The 23,737-nt window shown below is 42.0% G+C and overlaps 2 protein-coding genes across 3 annotated transcripts in view; one reads left to right on the top strand and one right to left on the bottom strand.

Moving 5' to 3' along the window:
• The window catches only part of IQCA1 (IQ motif containing with AAA domain 1), a 110,548-nt gene extending 88,355 nt beyond the window's left edge, over positions 1-22,193 (bottom strand). For both annotated transcript variants that reach the window (XM_064452163.1, XM_064452164.1), the window contains exons 1-5: positions 22,006-22,193; positions 11,012-11,336; positions 7,366-7,479; positions 5,022-5,210; positions 4,233-4,304 (exon numbers count right to left, since the gene is read on the bottom strand). In XM_064452163.1, coding sequence (XP_064308233.1) covers positions 4,233-4,304; positions 5,022-5,210; positions 7,366-7,479; positions 11,012-11,336; positions 22,006-22,016 — 711 coding nt within the window. In that variant the 5' untranslated portion in view covers positions 22,017-22,193. The remainder of the gene's footprint in view (positions 1-4,232; positions 4,305-5,021; positions 5,211-7,365; positions 7,480-11,011; positions 11,337-22,005) is intronic.
• Positions 21,803-23,737, top strand: part of ACKR3 (atypical chemokine receptor 3) — a 47,452-nt gene continuing 45,517 nt past the window's right edge. The window contains exon 1 of the mRNA XM_064452167.1: positions 21,803-21,906. The gene's annotated coding sequence lies outside the window, so the exon portion shown is untranslated. The remainder of the gene's footprint in view (positions 21,907-23,737) is intronic.

Below are 23,737 nucleotides of genomic sequence, written 5' to 3'. Positions count from 1 at the left end.
TTTCCGGTATTATACCTGGGCATGCTGTCAAACTTCTACTAAAAATGGCAAGTATGTTTTGGACTGTGAAAGGCAGTAATTTCATTGTTAGTGTGACTGCAGCCAATGAAAGCCAAATTATTTAGCACGCTTCTTGCTTCCCAGTGTCTTTCTATTTCAAAAATAAGCAGGTTTAAAATTGCTATTGAGAATGGGACAGATTAGTTATCACCGTTTAGGTGTACATGTGTGACTGGTGAATTAACATATAACACTGCTGGCATCTAAATGTCATCTAGGTTGCAAGTAAAACAAAAGTTATTCTCGTCTTATGCTCAGTTAAAACCAGGCCTGGTGTGTACCACTACTGTTACTGCCCACTTTCAAGAGCTGAAGAAATATTTTACATTTCACTTACTTACTGAATTTGTAGTTTGTTAAATCCCATAAAATATTTATTTAGTCACAGTCCAATGTTTACAAAGAAGGCTATTCTGGGAAATGCTTGTGCTTTTTTTTTTGACTGGATGAAATGAATTATATTTACCAGGAATTCAAAGAACAAGGAATGTTTGGCAAACTGTTTTCTCAGATATAAATAAAAGCATTATCCAAGACAAAAATGCCTAAATTAGGGTATGTTTAAAAGAGGTAAGAAGGAAAGAAAAGTTTTTTTATTTAAGACCGCATAGATCCTTTCATGTGAAAAGGATACAGAAGACAGAAGAACGGTGGAAATACTCTGTGAGAAAATCAGAGATCAGCACATATTGTGCCACTAACCCTTTGTAAGGGCTGAAATTATGGAATAGGGCAGTGTGAGAGCTGTGTAACTGTAAATCAATAGACCTATCTGTGAGACGAGAAGGTGTTTATGTGTATCCATGTCCAAAGCATGCAGGGCTCAGTCCTATAAATTGTTTAAGCATACAGAGCACTTGGCTCCAATGGGATTGATTACTTGTGCTTGTTAAGTGAAAACATGAGCAAGGGAATGTCCAGGCCTCCGGAGTACTCCTGCCTCAAAGTTGCAACAGAGGCTAAGCCCCTAAATTGGGATGGATTTTTGTCTTGTCTTTTTGTATTCCTTGTTCATAGGCTCCTCCTACCCTTCCATAAATCAGTCTGACTGCAAACTGTTTATCCTAACATTTGATGTTAAAAACAGCTTTTCCTCTTTCCAGTAGCCTGTGTTCTGAGATTGTAAGTATAACTTCCTGCAGGGTCTACTCTGTTAGGAGAGTCTCTTAGCGAGAGCGCTGAGTGTAGATCCATTATTATGCTTGGGCTGTCTTGCACCACCCTGAGACAAAGCAGTTGACAAAAACCAGTTCATGCATCCAGTTACACTAGGCTGATAGCTAGTTGCGCTGCAGCAAAATGAAACGATCACAGCAACCTCTAACTGTGGTGTTTAATGACCGGGAACTTAAAAATGCCAGAAACAGACAAGTGGAATTACACACTAGTTTAAAAACTGGAAAAATGGTATGTTATAATTGGGCTTTAACAGTAAAATAGAGCAAGGAAATACAGGTATGTTTAGATAGCACATGCATGATTTCAAGACAACGTGGGTTTGGGGATTTTTTTGGTTGTTGTGTTGTGTATTTTGGTTTTTGATTTTTTTTTTCCAACGTCAGCGTGGTTGGTGTGGCTTAAACACAGGCCTATGCCTGGAACATCAGTTATGGTGGTCATACTGGAGCTGGTAGTAAACAGCATTGTGGCAGCAATGTGAGGAAGATCAGGAAACAGGTCAGGATACAGTTATCAAGATAGATGTGCTCTTAGTGAGGCTTGCTTCTTGTTATAAATTAAACTGGTATTGCAAGTTGTGATTTATCAGAAATTTAGAAAAACATGTGCTGAGGTAATCATGCTGTTTCTGCAATTAAGCTTTAAATAATAGTAATAATAATAATAATGAGCCTTTATTTTTGAGCCAAGAAAAATCTCTGAAACATAGGTTTCTAATCCGTCATCAAGCAAAAGATGAAACAGAATCAAATTCCAGAAAAGGTACATAAATTTCTCTGAAGTAGACAGTAAAGAACATAATACTGAATTAAGTAAAAGACTAGACAATTCTTGGTCTTTGCACATATTTCCATATTTTTTTGGCCAACACATCTGAATTTTTTTAAAAAAATCATTATTCAGAGCTTTAAATGGACTAGCTCTTTTTGCAAAGCAGTCTTTATATGAAAATAACATAGACACTTTAAAAATAGCTATAATTATAAAAGAAATTATATTTATTGCAGTAATAGTCAAGTCTCCTTTGGGATGGACTTGGGAGTAATGGATGGCTAGGCCTTCTAATTTATCTAAGTCGTGCAGCATTAGAAAAGCAAATTCAACATATTTACACATGAAGATCTGTGGTCATTTTTTAAAGGGCTGACGTGATCATACATCAAAGGGACTTGACCTTTGGAACTCACTGCCTATCTATCAGTGTGAACCAATGCCTGTTTGCCACTCAGTTCCTTTGGAGACCATGGAAGGGAATGCAGCATGAAAAGTAGAAGGGAAACACAAATGGGGAATACAAAAAAAGTACTGGAATGGTGAACAGATTAAAAAAAAAATTTTATTTAGAGGTATCCATTTTTAACTCACATCCTTTGATTATATACTTGATAAAGAGTAATGGATCTGAATGCAGAGTGGCAAATATCAATTTTCTTGCTCCTACACGGAGGTTAGGAAACAAATACACTGTATGTGTTTGTTTTTAATTCCCTTCATCCCTATGATCATATAGATTTCCTCCCTGTAAACTAGGCTATTTACATCCTAGTTATCAGTTACTCCCACCATTGGCCACCATGAAAAGAGTGCTTGGCTGTGAACCCTCCAATAACTGACACCAGACTTAGATTTCTTTCCTAAGGCTCTAGTTTTAAGACTTGACAGAAACTGTCATGGGATTTGATAGGAAATGATCCCTTGTTTTGCAAAAGGTTCATTTTCAGTGCATTCCAAATATTCACCATTTTAGGTCTGCACTAGTTAAAATCTCTGGGAATTTTCTTTGTCTTAAACAGAGGAAGAATTGGCACCCAAAGTTCTGTTTAGCTGTGCTGGCCACACTGAACCGTTAACGACCAGCAGATATTGAAGACAATAGTCCATAAGGTGTTATCTGTATTTAACATGGCAAAACTTCGGTAAATGTACATGTTACTTCCTAAAGATAAGGTTTTTTTTTTTTACGGTTGTTCTTAACTGATGATACATGTTTGTCAGGTGTACAGGCACAATTAGTTTTCATAAACCTGTAATATAGCTAAGGACAAGTCTACTGCTGGGTAAGAAAACAAGAACTGGAGAACATGGAGGTATAAATAAATCTACCAAACGTAGAGCAGAGATTAATGTTTCTGTAATGTGGTGCTGTGCAGCAGCTTTACTAGGACTTCGTACAAGGGATGCTACTGTAGCTGGAGTTGAATACAGCTGTGAGGCTTGACAGCCATTGGTGCCTAATGAAGGTGCCCAAGGGATTTGGTGACACCCAAAGAAAATGTCAACTGTAAAAAGTTTATGCTCTTTCTCAGGTACTTGCTAGGAAAGGTGATGTTGGTGGGAGGAGGAGATGTACTTTCTCTGACTGTGGGAGGAAGAGGTTCCTTCTTCTGGAAGGGGTGCTTTCATTTTTTATTTTCACCCCACACAGTCTAACTGACCATGGACAGCTGTTCACTTCCCTGTACTTTTGCAGTATGATGTGAGGAATATTTTTCTTATTTCCATGGGGACTTATGGAAATATTGAGATACTAATACCACAGTTTTAATGTTCCTTTTTTCCTACTCTTGATATATATATATATACTGGCTTGCAAAGGGGTGGGAGAAGACGATGTTGGTGCTTTAATTCTACTTCAGGAATAAGGCAGCTCGAGTGTCTTGGAATTATGAGTTAAAAATGGATTAACAAAATTTGCTTGCTCTGTCCTGCCTGGGGCAAATTCCTTAGAACCTGGGACAAATTCTACACTGCCTGTTTCCACATCTGCCATATACATTGGACTATGTGTATATATAGCACAAAAGCATGCAGCATAAGACAAATTATGCTACTTCTGTGCCATCTATCATTTCAGTTTAGCTCTGTATTCCTTAGAGGCTCCTTTTGAAATAGAAAGAATCTTAGAAATTAATTTCTCATCTTCTGCTAAATTACAAAAGTCTGAAGAACAGACAGAGTGTGGCATTTTATATTCTCTAGGCAGCACTACTTACCATCCCCAGGAATATCATTTCCTCTTCTCTCATTTTCTCTGTTTTCTTGCGCTGGATGTATCCATGCCAAACCTTGAATTGTAAACAAAACTCTAATGAGATAAATGGGCCTTGTTACAGTTCCCTTTACTGTGGCAGACACAGGAAAAAACAAATAGAGGAAGGAAAAGCACAATATACAATTGAAACTATTACTCTTTAACAGGTTGTCATCTGCTATTTTTTTAAAAAACAAGTTCTGAGGTTGGTTATCCCCTCACACTGGTACAGCTATCTTCTAAACATAACACTATCAGGTTTTCATAAAGTGTTTAGACTTGAGAACAGGAGCTCAGTCTAAATCTTATCAGGCCGAATTGTCTGAATTATACATGTGCAAAGACTTTTTCTGGAATTTAGCAGTGATCTCCCTTTCTTGTCTTTGCAAGATATGGAATGAATTCTTTCCCTAGAGATCACAGGAAAAGGCATCAATTCTCTGAGATGCACTGGATTCCAAGGGGATGCCAGAAAGAGCAACTGAGGTCATAAAAATCAGAATGGAAAAAACCGACACGTCGAAGTCATCCTGCATTGCCAGTGCAGGACTGTTTCCACTGATCTCACATCTAGGGTTCTGTCTCATTTCAAGTGGTTTAACTGATGTATTTCACCTTGCTAGACACCTTGAATACTGTCATGTCAGAACACTTCCAATCCTATGAGTTGTATTTCTGTCTACTGCTGTTCTTCTGGACAAAACAGTGACATTTGGTTCTGCCAGAACTGTTGTTAAATCAGGTATTTCACCTTTTGAATGCAAGTGGCAGCATCATCTGGATTTGGACCCATCTGCACCTGAAGTTTAGTTTGTCTTTCTCTCTTCTCTTCAAGGTAAATTTGCTTCATGAACGCTGCTCGACGACAGCCTTGGCGAGCCCGTTCTGCAACCTGGATCATTTTAATGGCTTCTTCAACCGTCATGGTCTTGGCAGGTTTCTTCAACAGCACAATCAAAAAGGAATGGACAAAGCAAAGTATTAGTGATGTTTTGTTAACTGCTTACCTCAGCAAATGAAACAACCAATGAACTTCTTGTGAAAACTTTCTAAGACAAAAAAATCCCTGTCACAAAGAGCAGAGACTCCTTTCTCAGTACTATCTTGCGATATCTTGGAAGTCTGATATCTTGAGAGATGTGTTTTCCTGAGGACCTTTAAGAGAAAGTGAACCTGACATGTTGATGCATGACAAGGAAAGCCTGATGCTATAGTGGGACGCAAGAACAGCTCTATGTGGCTTATGCATTGCTCTGAACTTTACCCATTTGAGAAAAAAGACATAAAGAAACACAGGGCTTTGTCCAATTAAAAGGATAATTTCTTAGGCTATGGAATGTCTTCCTTTTACTTTTCGGAAGGGATGGGTTTCTGGATGTGCTGCTGGGACCCCAGCTCTCCTGCTGAATGGAAGGATAGGCTGTTCTGAGCCAGCCCAGGCCTGAGCAGCCCAAGTAGAAGAGGCTTGGGGAAAAACATATTAGAACAGCACAGCTGGAGAGAGGGACTCCCCCCCTTCTCACTCCTGAGAACTCTTGTTAACCCCTCATGCTCCCCATGGAAAAGCTGAATTATTGTCCTTTCTTGATGTTAATCCCTCTGTTGGAGACGGTTCACATTTGATGCTTACATATAGTGTGGAGCTCACTATACTATGTTTTCAGCAGGGCTTTCTATAACAGAATTACACAGAAGGACAAATGATCTGCAGAGCAGACTCCTCTGATGAGCTCCACTGTTTTTGATGTATGTTAGGCTGCTTATAACAGCACTGCCATGGACACTGAAGAATACAGTGGTCTGTTACACAGCAGTTAGGATTTCCTGAGTGTACATGACTTGCTACAATGCACGCAGAAGTGCTGACAACCCTCTAGCAATCCCAGTGGTGATTGAACTGGAAGTGCAGCACAGGACACTGGACTCATACTGTGTGAGATTATTTATTTCACATTTATTGAATCCTGTGACTCTCTTGTGTCATCCTGGCAAGGGAGACCTGGACCATGCCAGTGTCCAAAGTGCAAGAGCTTGGTGCTCCCAGGTGAGCTGGCTGCACACCAGATAGTCTCATCTGAAATGGATGCCATGCTGAAAGGGGGTGGGAGCAAAACTGTGGGAAATGAAAAGGCTTTGAGATGTAATGTACTGAAACAGAGGCTCTCCACAGACCAATATTAGACCACTAGAAGGGCAGAGAATTTACCCAGAGATTTACTGTGGAGGCCAAGACGACTGCAGCTGCCCATTAAAGTAATCTAGCAGAAAGCCTGTGCTCTGTCTCTGCAGACTGCCTCTGTCTAGTGCCATTTCCTTCCCTGGGAAACCTCCCCTCTGTTGCTTTCTGGGATCAACTCACAGACTTCCTCCACCAGCACAATTACGGGTGGAGAATTCAATGGCTGGGGCAGTGCAGCAGTTTGACTAAGTGGTCTGATCAGGACTGTCTCTTATGGCTATAACATCTACGAATCTAAGTCATCCAGATATGTAGGCAGTTTTTTTATTTCAGGAGGTTAGCAACGACTGCTTGTAGGCAATGCGCCATTTTGAAAAGGTCAAAAGTATATCAAATCCAGAACAGTCTTCACTGGAGCACTCATGTACTTCTCTGTAATGACTTTTGCTCTGCCAAAACTCAATTTTCTATTCCTCCTAGCAGCTGCAGCTCTATAACTGTAGAAGAGACTACAGTCATTGTTCAGAGGTTATAAACAACTGAATACTAACAGTTGTGCTGACCTGAACTCTGAGTTTCGCCCATTCCAGTTAGGAATCCTGGTTCAGTAAAACTTAAGCCAACTTGATTTCAGTAGGACTAATTATGTGATAAGAGTTAGCTAGACAAATAAAGCACCTACTAAACTTGGCCAAAGTGCTGCCCTTTCTCTGACACACTCTCAGATGCATAAAGCAGTCTTGATTCATTTTACTCCTAACCAGACTCAAGATGTGACTGGATGTTGTTAGGAAAATTCCTAATGTTATTTTTTATTTGCACCTTATCTGTAAAATTAGTGGCTCATGTGTTCAGACATTTGTGGCTACAAACAAAGAAGTTAAGCATGCTTTGGGTAGGTAGGTGGTATTCTTACCTGTGTTTGCAATCCAGCATTAAGCAAAATCTCATCAAGGATTTTCTCCCTCTGCTGCAGGACTTCCAGCTTTTCTTTAATGAAATACCTTGGGATAGGTACTTCTATGTCTTCCTAGAGGAAGAAATAGTCACGAGATGCTTTTTAGAACTGCATTAAAATCTCATTAGTTATTAATTGAACACCTTTACAAAGCAATTAAATTGGACTGAGATTGTTGAATATTTGGAGTGTTGGGGAATTTGACCTCTGTAACAGCTGCTGAGCTGTTACTTTGCAATTACTTAAGGCCTAATTCAACAAAAACAAATAAATCAACCCAGTTTCTGAACCATGGCAGCCTAGAAATCTTTCTTTTTATAATGGCTCAATTATATTATCAAACTGTTAAAATATTTGGCAGGGTTGCCAGAAACCTAAACATGATTTCCACTGAATTGAATACCTCTGGTTGTATGATCATCCCACTTCTTTTTAATCAACATGAAAAATAGGTCTGTTCTGTTGCATTTTTTTAACCATTACAAGGAGCCAAAGCACAATTCTCTTAATCTATGGGTATTTCTACCTGTAGACAAACTGTCACTGTCTGTGACTGTGATATCTCAGTCACTTCTCAAAATCAGGCATGATTAGAAGAGGCTGTCCTTTCTTGTTTCTATCATTGAAAAGATGTAACTGATACACATTTCTACCAATTCTTCTCCTGTAGAGTTTCACTCTTATGAAATGAAAAAGGCAGAGAGGCAGACAAAAAGCACCCCAAAAGTTAAGATGCTGTGGAGTTGCATAACCTGTTCTTTGTATTGTGCTGAAGACTGGAGACAATTCTTCAAGAATATTTACTGGCAAGTATCTTTTTTTGGGTGGGGTTGGGCGGGGGGGGCGGGGAGAATGCACCTTCTAGATGCTTCAGGAGCATGCAGAATATTTCCTCAAGTAAACGATTCTCCCAGAGGGACAGGGTGAAACAGGCAATACAGTTACCCTGTTGTGCCACTCATGAGCTGTTGCACAGTCAAGTTACATAAGATAGGTACAAGACTTGATGCTGTGCTATCAGTACTCTCTGTTCTGTCTGATATGTAAACTTGGTGGGCTTTGACCTGCTCAGGGAGACCTTACGCTTGATCCTTGGCAGCATTAATGCTACCTCTGGTATGGACAGATAAAGAGGAGAAAAATGCTGGCTGTAAAGAACAAGCACCGCTCCTGCCTTGACATAAGCGCATGGTAAATGCGCTGCTTGTGAGCCCTAAGGCCTTCCAATTCCTAGAGCAAGAATTTTCAGCAAAGACTGTGGCCAATGAAAACAGCCCCTATGAACTGCAAACTTAAAGATTTCATTACACATTGCCTCAGTTGCAGACTGGGACATACTTGTTACAGCAGCATAAGAAAGCGTCTAAGTAGGACTGTGTTTATTTCTATTGGTTTTATCAATGCAGGTCTGGTCTGCTGAAGTTTCTAAATAATTGTCTTGTTGAGCTCCCTGTTTGCACCTTCTGACATGCTTGACTGGCGGTGGAAATGATTATACATTGTACTTTAAGAGTGCAAATTGCTCCAGGATGAATTACAAATCTGGCTGTCTTTAGGTTAAGAAATCAAGCAGTTTGTCTGGACACCTTCACATAGGATGAGAGGGCTTTTATGCTGACAGTTAGTAGTGCAAGTTGGTCAGTGTAGGGGTGATGAGTATCTCTGATGTCTAATCTGGGCTTTAATTACAAGTGATCTGGACTGTGACTTTTACTGACTGTAAAGATGAGATCAAAGCTATAATGCTAGTGCTAGTGCTGGAAGGCGTGGGGAGTAGGGAGACTACTTCTTTTCATAATCTCTTTTTGTGGCCCAGCATTGAAAAGTTAGGTTTGTGATGTTTATCTTCAAGTCAAATTTGCAGCCTTTTAGCCACTCCTGGATCCATGTGGGATTTGCGTATCCAAATACTTTTACTGTTACCCCAGGATATTGAGTGACTGAGTGTTGGAAGCCAACTGTACAAAAAAAGTGAAGCGCAGAACTATAGGAAGATGAAGCTTGGCTTTACAGTGACAGAGTAAGAAGTATGCAATATCACTGTGTCAGATATGAGATTACTCTGTGCTCTCTGCCTACAGTCATGCTGGATTTTAGCCTATGATGATACAGTGAAAAAAAGGGCTAGAGATCTCCTTTTTGGGCAGATTCTTTATGAAATAGCAGTTATTTGTCAGGTAGCAGCCAGTAATTTTGTTTTGGAACCAAGAATATGTGACTAGTTTATAAAAAAACCCCCACAAATCCCACAAATCTGTAATCCTATCTACTGTGGAAAATAATGTTTTCTCTGGAAAAGCCTGAAATTTCTTCAGTGTGTTTTTTTGTGTGTGTTTGGTTTGTGGCTTGGTGTTTTTGTTTTGTTTTGGGGGTTTTTTTTGGTAGGTATGTCATGCCTTCTTAAACTAAGATGTGGTGCAGGAATTTGAATTTATGCTTTTTTTTTTTAAATAGACGTCAAGCATGACTTTTCAGACTTGCTAAATTTTTGCTGCAAGTGGATTTACTGGTAAGTCATGAAAACAGCAGTGCTTATTGATCTTATGATTTGAGGGATCAGTTCCTCTGGAGATGTGTTTATGTTCTCCAGTATACTTTCTCATAGTTTAAAATGGTCTGCTGCTATAACTAATGTTGTAAGGTAAAGAGCTGGTGAAAATGCATAGTAATTGCTACCCTAAATTTGCAGAGTGACATACACGTGCAATTGCAACAGAGACATGTTTGTAAATAATGCTATAATGATACCAGCTAACATGTTTTAACTAGGATCCCGAAAAAAGCAGTAATTTAAGCTCCGACTCTTGCTTTAGAAAAGCTGTTAGCAGCGGTACCTGAATTTGACAATAGGTGGAGCTGTCTGAGAGAGAAGTAAGCAGCTTTTGGCCACTAACTTTTCACACTGCTTTTACAGAACAGCTTCAAGACTTTGCCTTATTGTTTTTGTATTCATCTGGTTTAGTGGGCTGTCTGTCAGGGGGCTGCTTTTACAGCAGGCAGTCCTGAACCCTGGATGTTGAATATGTTCCCGGTGCCTGCCTCCTTTACAATAAGAGATTTGTCTCAGATTTCTCACTTTAGTAATTTGTTGTACTATGAGCTAGTAGACCAGGCCGTGCAACTTGTAGCATTACCTGCAATCTCTGGGAGAGGCCTGAGGCCAGGCTGATTCACAGTGATGCAACGGGCAGACTTAAGTGCCTTGGTTGCTCATCTTCTATCTAATACCACATTAAAATCAGGCAGCATCAAGCTGCTGACATTAAGAGCAAAGCTGTCTAAGCTAGTATGACTTTAGGTTAGGACATGTGCAAGTGAAAAATCCACAGAGCCTGTGCTGCTATGGAGAAGCAGAAATACAACATATTGATCAAGCAGATCAGCTTTTAAAATCTTGCTCCAATATGTAATGCTCATCACAGATCAAATATACTCTGATATTTAATAAAAATGCCATAATTACTGATCACCCAGTACACTAGTGAACATACAGGAAGCTAAATGACTTGGTGGAACTTCATAGACTGCAAGTACATGTGACTGTCCTTAAAATATAGGATAGGCAAAGTTCCTGTGAATATGTTCATAATAGAGGTAGACCTACCGGGAGAAGCTTTAGATCTTCCAGGATATTATCAATGTAATGAAACTCTGAGTTCTCCAGCTCCACCATCTCTTTTTTCATCTCCAGGATTCGGCCAATCACACCATCTAGCACTTGCCGAATCACTGTCCGTTTCTGCTGGTGAATGAGTTGGTCATGGGCTGTCTCCAAGTTACGGAAGATTTGCATGTATTTGATATAGGAAGTGGCTAACATCTTGAATGCTTTCACGCGGTCCTTCTCTGGCTGGAGGAACTCTTCTCTTTCTCTCTGGAGCTGGATGTCAAGGTCTTTCTGGGCATCTGTCCACATTTTATTGTAAGTGCTAATTGAAAAAGAGGAGACTATGTTAACACAACATGAAAGTAAGAGTTAGCGCACAATGATGTCAGGGCTCTATGTGTGTGGATTTCTCAAAAAAGCAAGCCTGGAAATGTGAGACATTATATTTATAAAGAGATTTTTAACTACAATGCATTTTAAAAAACATTTGCAAAAGTTCATCTTTTTTGATTGTTTTAAAAATAGGAATCTTAAAATGTGGTTTTATTAATGAAAGCTTAAAAGTTAAAAACTTTTTGACTTCATCCTCAACATATTCTTGAAGCTGCATCCCTGATAGGGTCATGAGTTTCATTCAATTATGCTGAGATGATGATTTAATAGAAAAGGTGTTTCCTCTGCAAAGCTCTTATGATGGGGGAAGGTCTCTTAGGTCTTTCCATGTTTGGGATGAAAACTAACTGATGTTTCTAAAGCGTGTGTTGCTTTTCTGCCTTTCTAAAGTGGTTGGTTGGAACTAATGTAGGGTAAGGGCTGTGTTGGCGCTAATGATAGAGTGTAGCTGTGGGCACAATTTCAAATGTGAAGTGAGGAAAATAATTTCTTTCTATCGTAGCAAGTGTTGCATTCCAAGCAGTTGCTAAATGTCTGGTCCAGTGGCTAGAGATTATGTGATATGGAAGATGGCATCTAAGGCCAGCTATACTTCCAGAAGTGAAAATGCTTTTTACTTGGTAGTTCTGGTAGGAATAGGTGGAGCTCTGATGCGAGTATGGACTGGCTTTTAGTGGCTAAAAGCAGATCAGTGCAGAATATTGTGAGAAATCATCCTAAAGGGGCAAGAAACGTACTCTGGGCTATGAGAGTTTTATTCAGAGAAGAGCTCAAACACCAGGTTTGTCACTGAAAGATGCTAACATGTATGGTAGTGAAAGACCCTTTTAGGTCCTGTTTACTTCATAACCTCTCTTTGCCAAGTGGAGACTCTCTCTTGGGAGTGACAGGCATAAAAAAATTTTGTCTTTGAAAGTGCTTCTTTACTAGCAGAGGTAGGAAATGTCTTATGTACTGAGACTCAGTTATGCTGGGAGAAAAACAGTTGATTCATGTTACCACGTTTGCAGGAGGAGGGGAAAACTGGGCTAAGGTAACAGGGAAAGCTGACTTTTGGTTCTTAAACCTAGAAATAACGGTCATTAGCTTCAATGGTGCAATCTAGACCCATCCACTTGCTTAATCTAGCTATTGCTTGCCGTTCCTAGAGCCTCTCAAAGAAGGATGAAGACAGTAAAAGGCTTTGTCTCCACTAGATGAGCTTTCCAAGCAGACTTCTTGCTGGTTTGAGCAACATTGAGGGAGTGCTTGTATATTAATACTGACAAGAAAGCTGGGCAGCTGTTAACATTGCTCGTGCTTGATAATAAACGTCTAGGTTGGAGCTCTGTCAGCTGATCTTATCACTCCCGACCTCAGAGTACAGAATGACCCAAGGGTTGTGCCGCAAGAGTGACCGGTGGGGTGGACAGGACAAACTCCAGCCCACAAGTACCCCAAGTGTGGGGTGTGTGCTTCATGTCCAGGATGCTGCTGGGACTCCCTGCAGCAGTCAGCAAAAACACCAACAATCTGAATGCTGCTATTGAATTTGCACTATTAGCTTTTTTAAGTGCATATTATATTTTTCAGCTGACCTGGGGTTCTGCAGGATGCAGCTGGTCTTGCTTTTCCTAATATCTCTGCAGCCCACCCAGGTCTTTCCCCTTCCTTTTTTTCCAACTTCATTTACATCCCATTGCACCACCCAAATCACTCAATTGCAGCAATTAACCCAGGTACAGGAGATAAACAAAATAAAACCAGCAGAGTGGAGGAGATTGGCACAAACAAGACCAGCATTAGCTTTGACCTAACAGCCCTGCCCGTTGATCAATGGGAGTTTTGTATGCTTCCTCTGAAGGCAGGACACGGAAAAACGTACACTGGTGTGAGGTTCATGGGGTTTTCCAGCACAGAAGGAAACAACGTGGTATTGTACTTACTTAGCTGTGCCTACTCACAGACCATTTGATAGCGGGGAGGTTATAAATCTTTGAGAAAGGCTGGCCCTGGAGGTTGTCCCCACAACCATACAGCTGATTTATGAACAGTGGGTATCCTTGGGCTAGAGCGTTTCAAATGCAGGTTATTGCATGGAGACAACAGATTTTACCGCAACAAGAACTGACTCCACGATTGTCCACTCCAATTTACAATAATCTCCCTTTCTGCTTCTTCTGACTGAGGAATGTCAAGTGGTTCCTCCTGCTGAGCCAGCTAATATCCAGTTTCTTTTTATATTTTGAATGACTTCTTGAGGGAGGAGGGGAATGGAGTGCTCTAGCCCTTCAGAGTATGTTAACATAAGGCAATATAGATGGAACATAATTGTTTCCATAAAGCATTAGTTTATCAGATAAGCATTATGATGATTGCAAGCATGTTGCTGTGGGTCAGATATTGAGACAATGGTTATTATAGTATTTTTGTAGCTTTTGCAGCAGAGATGCTCTGTCCAAATGAAGGCAAAAGAAGGGACAGGCCACATCAATCTTTTCCTTCAATACTTCATTTTCCAGTGGAAACTGCTAAATTTTCAGCTGTGATAAGCTGATAACTCCTGTGTACCTGTTCCAGTCAGGGTGACTGACATCTTGGCGGGGGGGTGTGGGGGTGTGGGTGTGTGTGGGGGTGGGGGGGGTGGCTATCCCTAATACTTCTCTTTGTTAGGCATGTGACAGGGAGCAGCAGGTGCTTGATAATTGGACAGTGCAAGCAGAAATGTGATTTGAGTGTGTTTTTTGGTTCACCCTGACTAAAAACTAGAGGACACATACATGCATAGCTATCTGTTTCCCCTCCCCAAAACAGGATTAAAATAATTATTTCAGATTTTACTAGTGTCCAAAGGGGAGCCCTTCTGGACTAGTTCGAAAGATTAGATGTGCTCGGTGTTCATAGCCCTTTCTGGGGGACTTGGCAGAGTTGCTGTATTCCTGGGGAGCCCTTCAGCTTTGGCAACAAACCGTTCAAGGGTAGTTAGAAGGAGTAGTCTATGTCCTCAAAGTTATGCATTAAGAGCAAAGGACAAGACAGACTCTCCTTGCGCATTAATCAGGCAGCATGCAACCCCTTAACACCCATTTGAATTTTGTCTATTTGCTCAGTCTCTCTCTGCATTAAGTTGTAAACCCCCTCAAAATTGCTTCCATGCACTGAAGGGGAGTACAACACATCCTTCAGTGCGCTGGCTTTTTATTGAGTGTTACTGGTTCATCTCATGGGTTGTTCCCATTCTGTAACAGGTAGGTCGTGGGCTGTATCCATGCCTGAGGATGATACTGCATCAGAATTAAGCTGAATTAGAGCGTCTGACTAGCCTACTAGCGCAGGTAACCAGCAGGACTGAACACAATTTTCCTATTCAAGGCATAAGATTATTAAATCCTGGCAAAGAAGTCTGCCTGCTGATCTCCGCATGTGTATAGCGCTGTAAGTAATGCTGCAAATTGTCATAGCAACTACAAAATAGGTGTGTTATAGGAAAAATAAGCACCGAGGTAATGGGATGAGGAAAAAACACATAAAGTGACTTAATTCCAGAGCCCTCAGAGTGCTTTCTGGCAGCTTACAGCTTGGAGGGAACGTCAAGGCTTTACCTCCTAACTGATGTCCCTTCTCTTCACTCCCACAAAGCAGAAACAGAGTTTAAAAAAAGGGCTTAAGAAGACTCTTTTGCCATAGCATGACTTGTAGTTTGCATCTCACTTGTATTGTTCAAAATAAAGCTTGATCTGCTTATTTAAAGCTAAGTTTAAAAATATGGTTTTCTGCTCAAGTTAGAAAGAGATATTTAAAATCCTGCCAAATTATGCATCACCTCATTTTAATATTCCAGGGCCCTCTGACTCTGAATGTTTGCTTGACCCATCTCTTCTTACACTTAAAATATGTTGGTTTGGAGTGCAGCTAAGGTTAGCTTGCTTACTTGTGTTGAATTAGTTTTGGGACTTAAGCGTGCCCTTCTTATAAAAGATTTGTGCTGACTGTGCAAACTGTCCCTCAGCCCACTCTTGAGCCAGTAGTGGAATCTGGCATCAGTGGGGTTACCTTTGTGTGGTTTTCCTTCTCCCCCTCTGAAGTGTCTTGGTGTTTTTCACTCAGCTGTTAAAGGGAACACTATTTCTGTTATTCCAGGACATGGCACAGTTTGCTCTCCAAGCTGTGTCTGTCTCCAGATTTGTATATGGGCTGAACCTAGGCTTCTTTGCCTGTTTTTTCTGGGCTGTCTCTCCTAGGAGAAAGAGAAATATCTCATGCTTTCACACACTGATCATGTAAATGCAGAGTGTAGCACTGCATGGGCCCTTCTGATTTTTCTGATGGATGGGCACATGCAAAGAGACGGGAGGGAAAAAATCTGACTGACTTGACCCAGGAAACTCCTGTTTGATTAAATGAGCACTATATCGTGTGTGTTTTTTCAAACATTTCTGAAGCATCTATGCTGCCACTGCAAACCACCTTTCTCAGAAAATGAGACTGCACTGTGTTGGGCTATCTAACAGGAGATGGAGAAAGCACCGGCAGCACTTGTAACAGCAAGGGAGCTTGGAGCTGGGCTGCAGCAGGGACCTGTGCAATGGAGCAGGGCTCTTTTGGGCATGAGGAGCCCAGCACGTATTCATAACCATGCAGATCAAGCCAACAATCATGGAGCAGAGCAGAGGCAGCTGAGACTTGGGTCTGGTGACAAGGAAGTGTGTGCAGGGGCCAGTCCTCGGGGTCTCCTCTAGATACTTGGGGCTTAACAGGTCAGCCATTGTGCTAAGACCTGGGCAAACAGGGGGAGGGAAACCCTGCCCTGCTGCCTCTGTAAAATAAAGAAACGAGAGACAAAGGTTGGGAGGGGAAAGTGAGGCCCAGAGAGGAAAAGGGGCTTGTGCAAATGCTGCTGCTTTAATTTTTTTTATTTTCTTCTCTCTCTACAAATCACCACACTTAAAATGACTGCTGGTTTATTCAGGTCAGCAGTTACCTGTTCCCCCACCACAGCCTGCTCAGGTATTGTGTGGTGATTGCTGAGCTAAATATATTACATGAGTAGCCCTCTCTTTTCTTTTTTTGTTTTGCCTTATTATAGAGAGAACTTTTTGCAGACAGGAACAGAGATCAGTGTGGCCTTATGACACAAACTGAATTGACTGTAAGGCTGTCTGAATAAATTCCTGTTTTAAAAGCCTTTAGCCTGCAGTCTGGAGCAGTACTGACTCATGGGTCTGAACTTGGTCAGGCCTGCCTTGCTCCTAAAATAAGATTAGCCTTACAATTATGCCAAACTTTTTAGCTGGTGGTAATGCTGCCAGATGACCCCCCTTAAGTATGCTTGCTCTAGCCATGATGATGTTTTACAGAGTTTGAAGCGTATGGAGAAAATAAAGGATAAACCTCAGTAGGCTTGGGTCGTGGCTGGGGAAGAAAACATGCAGCCTGCTGCCATCGTTAATGTGAACAGCTCCATGCTTCTGTCATGTCTAAATGCCTTGTTTGGTACTGCTACAGAAAGTGAATAGGGGATAAAAGTGGTTTGTCTTTTGTTGGGGTTTTAGTTGTTTGGTTTTTTTATTATTATTATTTTGCTGGCATAAATGTAATGGGAAACTGCAGGGAAGGTGAGGAAGCCTGTTTCACTGAGCAGCAGTGGCAACACTGCACCCAGCAGGTGTCAAGCACCTGCTCTAGCCAAACTCACAGACTGACTGGAGAAATGGCTGTTTTCTTACAGGAGGACATTGTGAAGCGATTGAGGTGGAGGAGACATTGTCCTAGGCTGACCTTTCCTGTAGCATGCTCCAAGGGCCACCCTTCTGTCTGTCAGGCTACAGCTCCTGCCTGGGCTGGAGCCTGCCCTTTCCTTTGCGGTAAGGAAGAGAACAGCAGCTTCCTCTGTTTTGTATCCAGTATTTCTCCTGGTCAAGGAAGCATGAAAGGATGGTGAAGGAGAGCTTTGGCAACTTATATCCAATTACCACATAGCATTGCTGCAGCAGATATTGTAGTGAGTTCTTTGTTGAGAGATGGATAATCAGAAATAGATCAGAGCTGAAGGGACATTACCTACTCAAGCTCCAGGCAGCATTTGCCTATACCGCATTTTACTGGGTATGGTAATGAAGTTTATTTCAGCATTAACCACCTTATGTGCATACTTTTCTTTTTCTTCCCTTAGAAAAGGAAGGAGCAATTGCCCATCCAGCTGCCTACAGTTGCATGCATAAAGGGCAAATGCTGAGTCTGGGTGCTGCTCTGCCTCTGCCAAGATCAGGAGGCTTTAAGCTCAAAGTTAACATGGTCTACTCAGTTTCTCAAAAACTGTAGCCTATTCTCTCACTGCTTTCTAGCACAAGTGCTGCTGGGATATTTCCACTGACAATGCTTTTTCCCAAAGGAGACAACATATGAGTAACACACAAGATCTTTCCCTGCCCATTAAGGATTGAAGGGAGGCACAGGAGGGAGTTGCAGTTTTGAGCCTTAATGGCGATAATTTTGAATCTGTCTCTGTTTTCCTGCTTTGACATAAGCAGGATGACATGCTAATGCTTACCAGGGGTGGAAAGAGGGGCAAAGATGAATCCGTGAATGCTTAGGAGATGTATTAGAGAGAACATGCTAGGAATGCCCAGGAGGAAGCTAATAATTGTGGCGTTTGGATGGAATTTGAAGAATATGGCCTGGGGCCACACACTGAATGAGGGGATAAAAAGAAATATTCAACAACAGCCCAATCGCTGAATGAGGCTGGGGCCCCGTGGGAAGAAAATAGGATGTGATCGCAACATAAGAAACTGCATCGTAATGCAGCCACGCGAAGTGGGGGTGGGGTGGAGAGAAGAAGGGATTAAAAGTTGCACTAACATTTTCTTACATTTCGGTTTTGCAACCTTAATTTTCTTTAACTGAGCTTTGGGGATGTAATATTAAATACATCACTCTCCTTTGGTTGCTTCTGTCGGAAGCAGACGGGGAGATCCTAAAGATCTTGTCTTAGATTAATATTTAACCACTGACTTATAATAAGTTCTATTTGTGACATAAAATTAAATTTTAAAGCTTTTTTGATTGTTTAAAGCTCCTTGGTGGCAGTGGCAAATGTCTTGTAGCTGATTAAAACCTGTTACAAATGGTAGCAGTGCCAAGACTCAGCTTTGAATGTGTCTGGACTAGGGCTGCTAGGGCAAGTTAAGAAATTACTGGTCAAGATCCTACAGGTCAAGTAAATGGTAAACACATTCATAAAAAAGGAGGAAACGCAGCAGGAAAACATAAATGCAAAAACAGCTATGTAAATCTCCTGTTCAATGTCTGGAACAAAATGTACATCTGTATGCAAATGCTGGGGTTTGAGTACTTTAGGAAGTGCGATACGCCCAGCACTTCTTAATCAACCCTTCAGCAAATGTAATGGGCATGCTCTCTTGTGAGCACTGCGCCTGTCCTTAGAAAATGTCAAGCATGTCTGGACGTGCTGACTTTTCTTTTGGCTGGCTGCTGGAACTTACTGACCCTAAGAGAACAGAGCTGAGTACTTCCTGAGTGTCCTGTCTCTATCTTGACACAAAGCTTACTAAAGCAGTGGAATAACACGCTTCTGTGAGCTTTACACACTGTTAAAATCATAGGGCAGTGAGGATGGTGAAACACGCCTCATAAACTGACTGGAAATACTGAAATCCCAGCCATGTAAATTGTGTGTAGTATGACTCTGTGCTGCAAAAGTTGCCAGTCTGGCTGCTTGGACTTGCGGTGCATGCAAGACAGCTGCCCTGTACACACGCTTAGTACGGCCAGCACGTCCAACTGGCTGCACAAGATGCATGCAATTTCTCTGTGTTTAGCAGCTGTTTTTCCAGATGTCTAAAAAGCAGCTGTTTGCCTCAAGCTCAAAAAAACCTGTGCTGTGTAGCATTTCTATACAGTACACAGGATGTGACTTGTATGGCATCGAAAAATCAGTATTATAGACTTGGCTGTGACTTACTGATGTGCCTACCCTGTTGTAGGATGGAGTATGTCTTCCACGTGACTTGGCAAGATAAGCAGCCATCCTCATTCCCAGCCAAATAAGGTGGTGTCCCCTAAAATATTTTTGCCCAAAATATCAAAGTTCTTTCTTATAAACCCCATGCATTATTAGTTCTTTTCTTCACTGCCCACAAGTAAGGCAGTCTGTTATGTTTTTGTCACATAGCTTTTAAAATACTTTTAATTTAGCCTGATTTATGGTACGCAGCCAGGATAACTCACTACATATAATCATGTAACAGCAGCCTCGGTACCTTGCTTGAGAACCAACTGAGCTGTACCTTGCATGCGTTCCTTTTGTCCTTTTGTCCTAGGCTATATCATGACCACTGGCACTGACTGCAACTTTGCTGAGGACACACAAGGCTGCATACAGTAAACATTAAGATATAATGTTTATGGACTTGCCAGCGCTGTCAGCCCCAACCATTTAAAAATAATGAAATTAAACCTTTAAGGCCACGTACATTTAGGTAATAATTTAGTACTTATTTTCCTGATGGTTTGGGAGCATTTCTGATTTAACTCTTTTAAAAAAATTATTTTTTAAAAGGAGTGCTGAGAATCTCAGGTGATAACCTGAATCTGGTTGCTGGGGCAATAAAGAAGAGCACAATCTGTCTGAAAAGCTTGGTACACTGGCTGAGGTGTAGAATAGGGTAAATAAAACTGTCCAGCCTCTTGCTTAACTCAAGCTCAGTAGATACAGTGGGTGATGATCTGGTGTCTATTCAGACTTGTGTTTACAAAGCACTGGATTAACCAAGCTATAAATGCTGTGCTGTGCACAGCTATAGAGTGATTATAGCTAAGTGAGCCAAGTAGCATGAATATTAGACTGGAGTCCCTTACCAGCACCACTACTTTGTTTGGAAACAGAACTGCATATATTTTTGTCATGTGGTGCGGAGATGGGTCTCATGTTTATATGTATTTGCTGTTTAGTGCTACAGGAAATGCTAAAGAGCCCTGTCGCTATTAAAATTAAACTGAGTTAAGGCAAACAATTGAAGCACAAGTATTTTCTAACTATACTCAGCTTAATTCCTGTTGTATTAATCTAGCTCAAATAAGAGCAGCCCCAATGCCGGCACTCACTGGGAATGACAGATTCTGAGATAACTCTATCAGGAGGAGGTCAAACACTACTTTTGTGGATTTGGGTTTTGGGTTTGTTTTTTTTTTTTCTTTTAAACAATGCGATTTAGATAACTATCCATTCCTTTCTGAACTTCCCTTAACTAAGTCACCATACTGATACAAGGCATGATTGGTGCTGTTACAAGCTGAGCCCTGTACTGGATTAGCCAGTGACCTAACCAAGCTTTCCTCAAACTTAAGGCTGCTGGAGGCTGTGCCCTTGATGTTTTTCTTTTCCTCCTCAGCTTACCATTCTTTCCTGAGCCAAGGAGCAAGGAAAAGGAAGCTGCCTGGCTGGAAAACAGTGGTGGTGGTGGTGGTACCTGGCTGGGACTGCAAATGCATTGAGGCAGGTGGCTGGAAGGGAGGCTAGTGCAGACCCAATGTAGAGTTGACAATGAGAGCTGCTCTAGTTCTGAGGCTGGAGGGATGGTTTAGAGTCTGAGGGGTTTCACCTGGCAAAGAGTTGGAGTTTGGAAAGAGGACACTGAGCAAAAGAAAGAAGAGGCTTTGAGACTGGTACCACAGATGCCAGAGGAGAAGACTATGGGTAAAAAGCCAGGAGATGCTTGTGCTTACAACCTGCTGGGGCCAGTGGTTTGGGTAGGGTCAGGTTTGACCAGGTCAGAGCTTGACTCTGCAGAGGAGGAGCTGCAGAAGGCAGTAACCTACTGCCTGAGGGTCATTCCTCCTCAATGTACAATTAATTATTGAACTTGAGCAAGCCCCATCCAGCTCAGAACTAGAAAGAAGAGCTGCCCCAAACTGGGTTGGTTGTGCCCAACTGTACTGCTGAACCTGGAAGCAGCAAACAGCAACATACTGAGGGATAATGTCATGAGAGACGCTCACAGTTAGGTTTCCAGTTTTGTAGTGCTTTCTTAATCATAGGAGTTTGGTATCTCAGTAATATTTCTGGGGAGAAACAAGTATGGCTCCTTGCAGGCACTTTGATACAGTGCCATCATCAGTGTCTGGTTATTGCAAATAAACTTTTAAAGCTTTGTATTGTGCTGAGAGCATGAGTTCATTACAGGAAAAAAAAACCCACCACAACCCACAGTATGTGCAAATTTTGGTCTGTAAGACAGGGAAAAGTATTTTTTGCAAGCAGAAAAGGGGCCTAGTGCCTGAGTACGAATAATATTACAGAGTACGAATAATATTACTATTGGCCTAAACACTGATGAGGTGGTGCGGTTACTCTGCGGGGCTGATTCCCGCCCTCCCCGAAGCTCCCCTCAGGGGAGGCCCGGCGCGGCGGGAAGGGCCGCCGGGGCCTTGCGCCAGCGAACACGGCCCGGCGGAACCGGTCGCACTGCGTTTGTATCGGCAGGTGTTTCCCTACGGAGGTACGTGGAGGGTGTGTGTGGCTTTTTTCACCCCTTTAAAGAGGGTTTTCTCCCGGGCGCCCGCGGCCCCTCGCCCCGCCTGGCTCCCGCGTTACTCACGCCTGAGACATGGCGAGGCGCGGTGGGGCTGCTCCTTCCTCCACCGGGGGGCTCGCCCAGCCCGGCTCGGCGCACCTACACCGACCCCAGGCCTTCACGGAACCGGCCCGGCCCTGCCCCGGCTGGCGGCGGCCTGTCCGCGGCCCCGGCAACCGAGCGCCCTGCGCCTGCCCCGCCGTTACCGCAGAAACGGGGTCTCGGGGAGGGGTGTGGAATCTCCTCCCCGGTGCTCCTTCAGGGCTGCTCCTAAGGGGCTGTCCCAGTTGCATTCGTGTTTTTCCTCTACTTATTTTTTCCTTTTTGCTTGCCCCAAGTACCTATTGAGGCAAGTTTCTAACGGTCTTCCATTCCCTCACCACTTAAAAACGACTTTATTATTATTTTTTCCCCTCACAACAGCTGGATACCTGCCTCACACATTGTATTTCCCCCATCAGTTGCATCCCCAAACTGAGCACATGTGTACACCGAGGGTGCTGGGAACACCTGTTTCCCTCCCACCCACTGGAGCTTCATCATTCCTAGCAGAGTTTGATAATTTGGTCTTTTGCTTCTCTTTTTTTTTTTTTTTTAAACCAAACCAAACCCAAAAAACAAACCAAAACAACAGTAACGGGAAACACAAGCATGTTGTGACATAGCCTGCAAAATCATACCTGTGCTTTCTGAGCCCTGGTTTGGCAGGAGTCTGGCTTTGAGGGCGATGCAGCTGTTTTGCCTCCTTGTAAATGATGTCTAGCTGGCAGCGAATGTAGAGTTTTTAAAAATCGTTGTTTTAATTTATTGCCTGTGTACAAAGTGGGAAACATCCATTGCAGAACATTAAAAGACTCATTTTTTTAGAAGGGGAAAAATCAAAGCTAGTGAGACAGGATTATAGCGCATCACTTTTTTTGGGGGAAAAAATGCACTCCTTCGCAGAGTGGGAAGGGAAGGGATAAAACAAGAAGTTCAGGACAATGAGTGCTTTGCCAACAATTGCGTTTTTTGCCATAAATCTCTGGGTGTCTGTGTTCCTTTGCTTCCCCACCGACTTGAAGCCCTAGCTCGTATAATTAGGTGACAGTCTTGGCTATTGATTTTTTGAAATAAAGTTCCTAGCCTCAGTGCTTTTAGAAGAAAAGCTTAAAATGTGAACCTTGAAGGATCAAGGATATAATAAAAAGCATCAAAGGCATATTATTTTTTTGAGCTGTACAATAGCTATGCCTATTACATGTTTTGTTTTGGTGCATTGGTTTGGTGGGGTTTTTTAAGGAGTAAGCGAGCTTGAGTACCTGTTGCTTTTTCTTTGGGGGTGGTGGGTGTTTTGGAATATGGCATAATATCAGCTTGTAATTAGCTGTGTTAATATGGAAGTGGTTCTTCGTGCTTGTTTGGCTTACATCAGAAGTTTGTCTGCTTCTTTTCAGTCCCTGATTCTCCTCCATCTGCAGGGTGGGAGTGGGGAGGGTCTCAAAAGCAGTAACTTGTGTTTTGTTCTTACATAATACCTTTACTGAGTCTTTGTGGCCTAGATGGGAACCTCACATTTTTATTTCTATTAATGGGGGTATCTGTGGATTGCTTTTTTTGCTGAACTATTTTTTTTCAGCCAAGAGTTTTACCCGCAGAGTCCCAGAAGTACTGTCTTCATCAGCGCTTGTGGTTTTAAGGACCAATTTGGCCGTAATCCCTAAGCAATATACTTTTTCCCATAGACCCCAAGATACTGTTCCCCTGCTCCAAGAGA

Source organism: Phalacrocorax carbo, chromosome 5 (assembly GCF_963921805.1).
Source record: "Phalacrocorax carbo chromosome 5, bPhaCar2.1, whole genome shotgun sequence".
NCBI lineage: Eukaryota > Metazoa > Chordata > Aves > Suliformes > Phalacrocoracidae > Phalacrocorax > Phalacrocorax carbo.
Note: the sequence above shows the minus strand (reverse complement) of the source record. Positions and strands in the feature narration are given on the sequence as shown.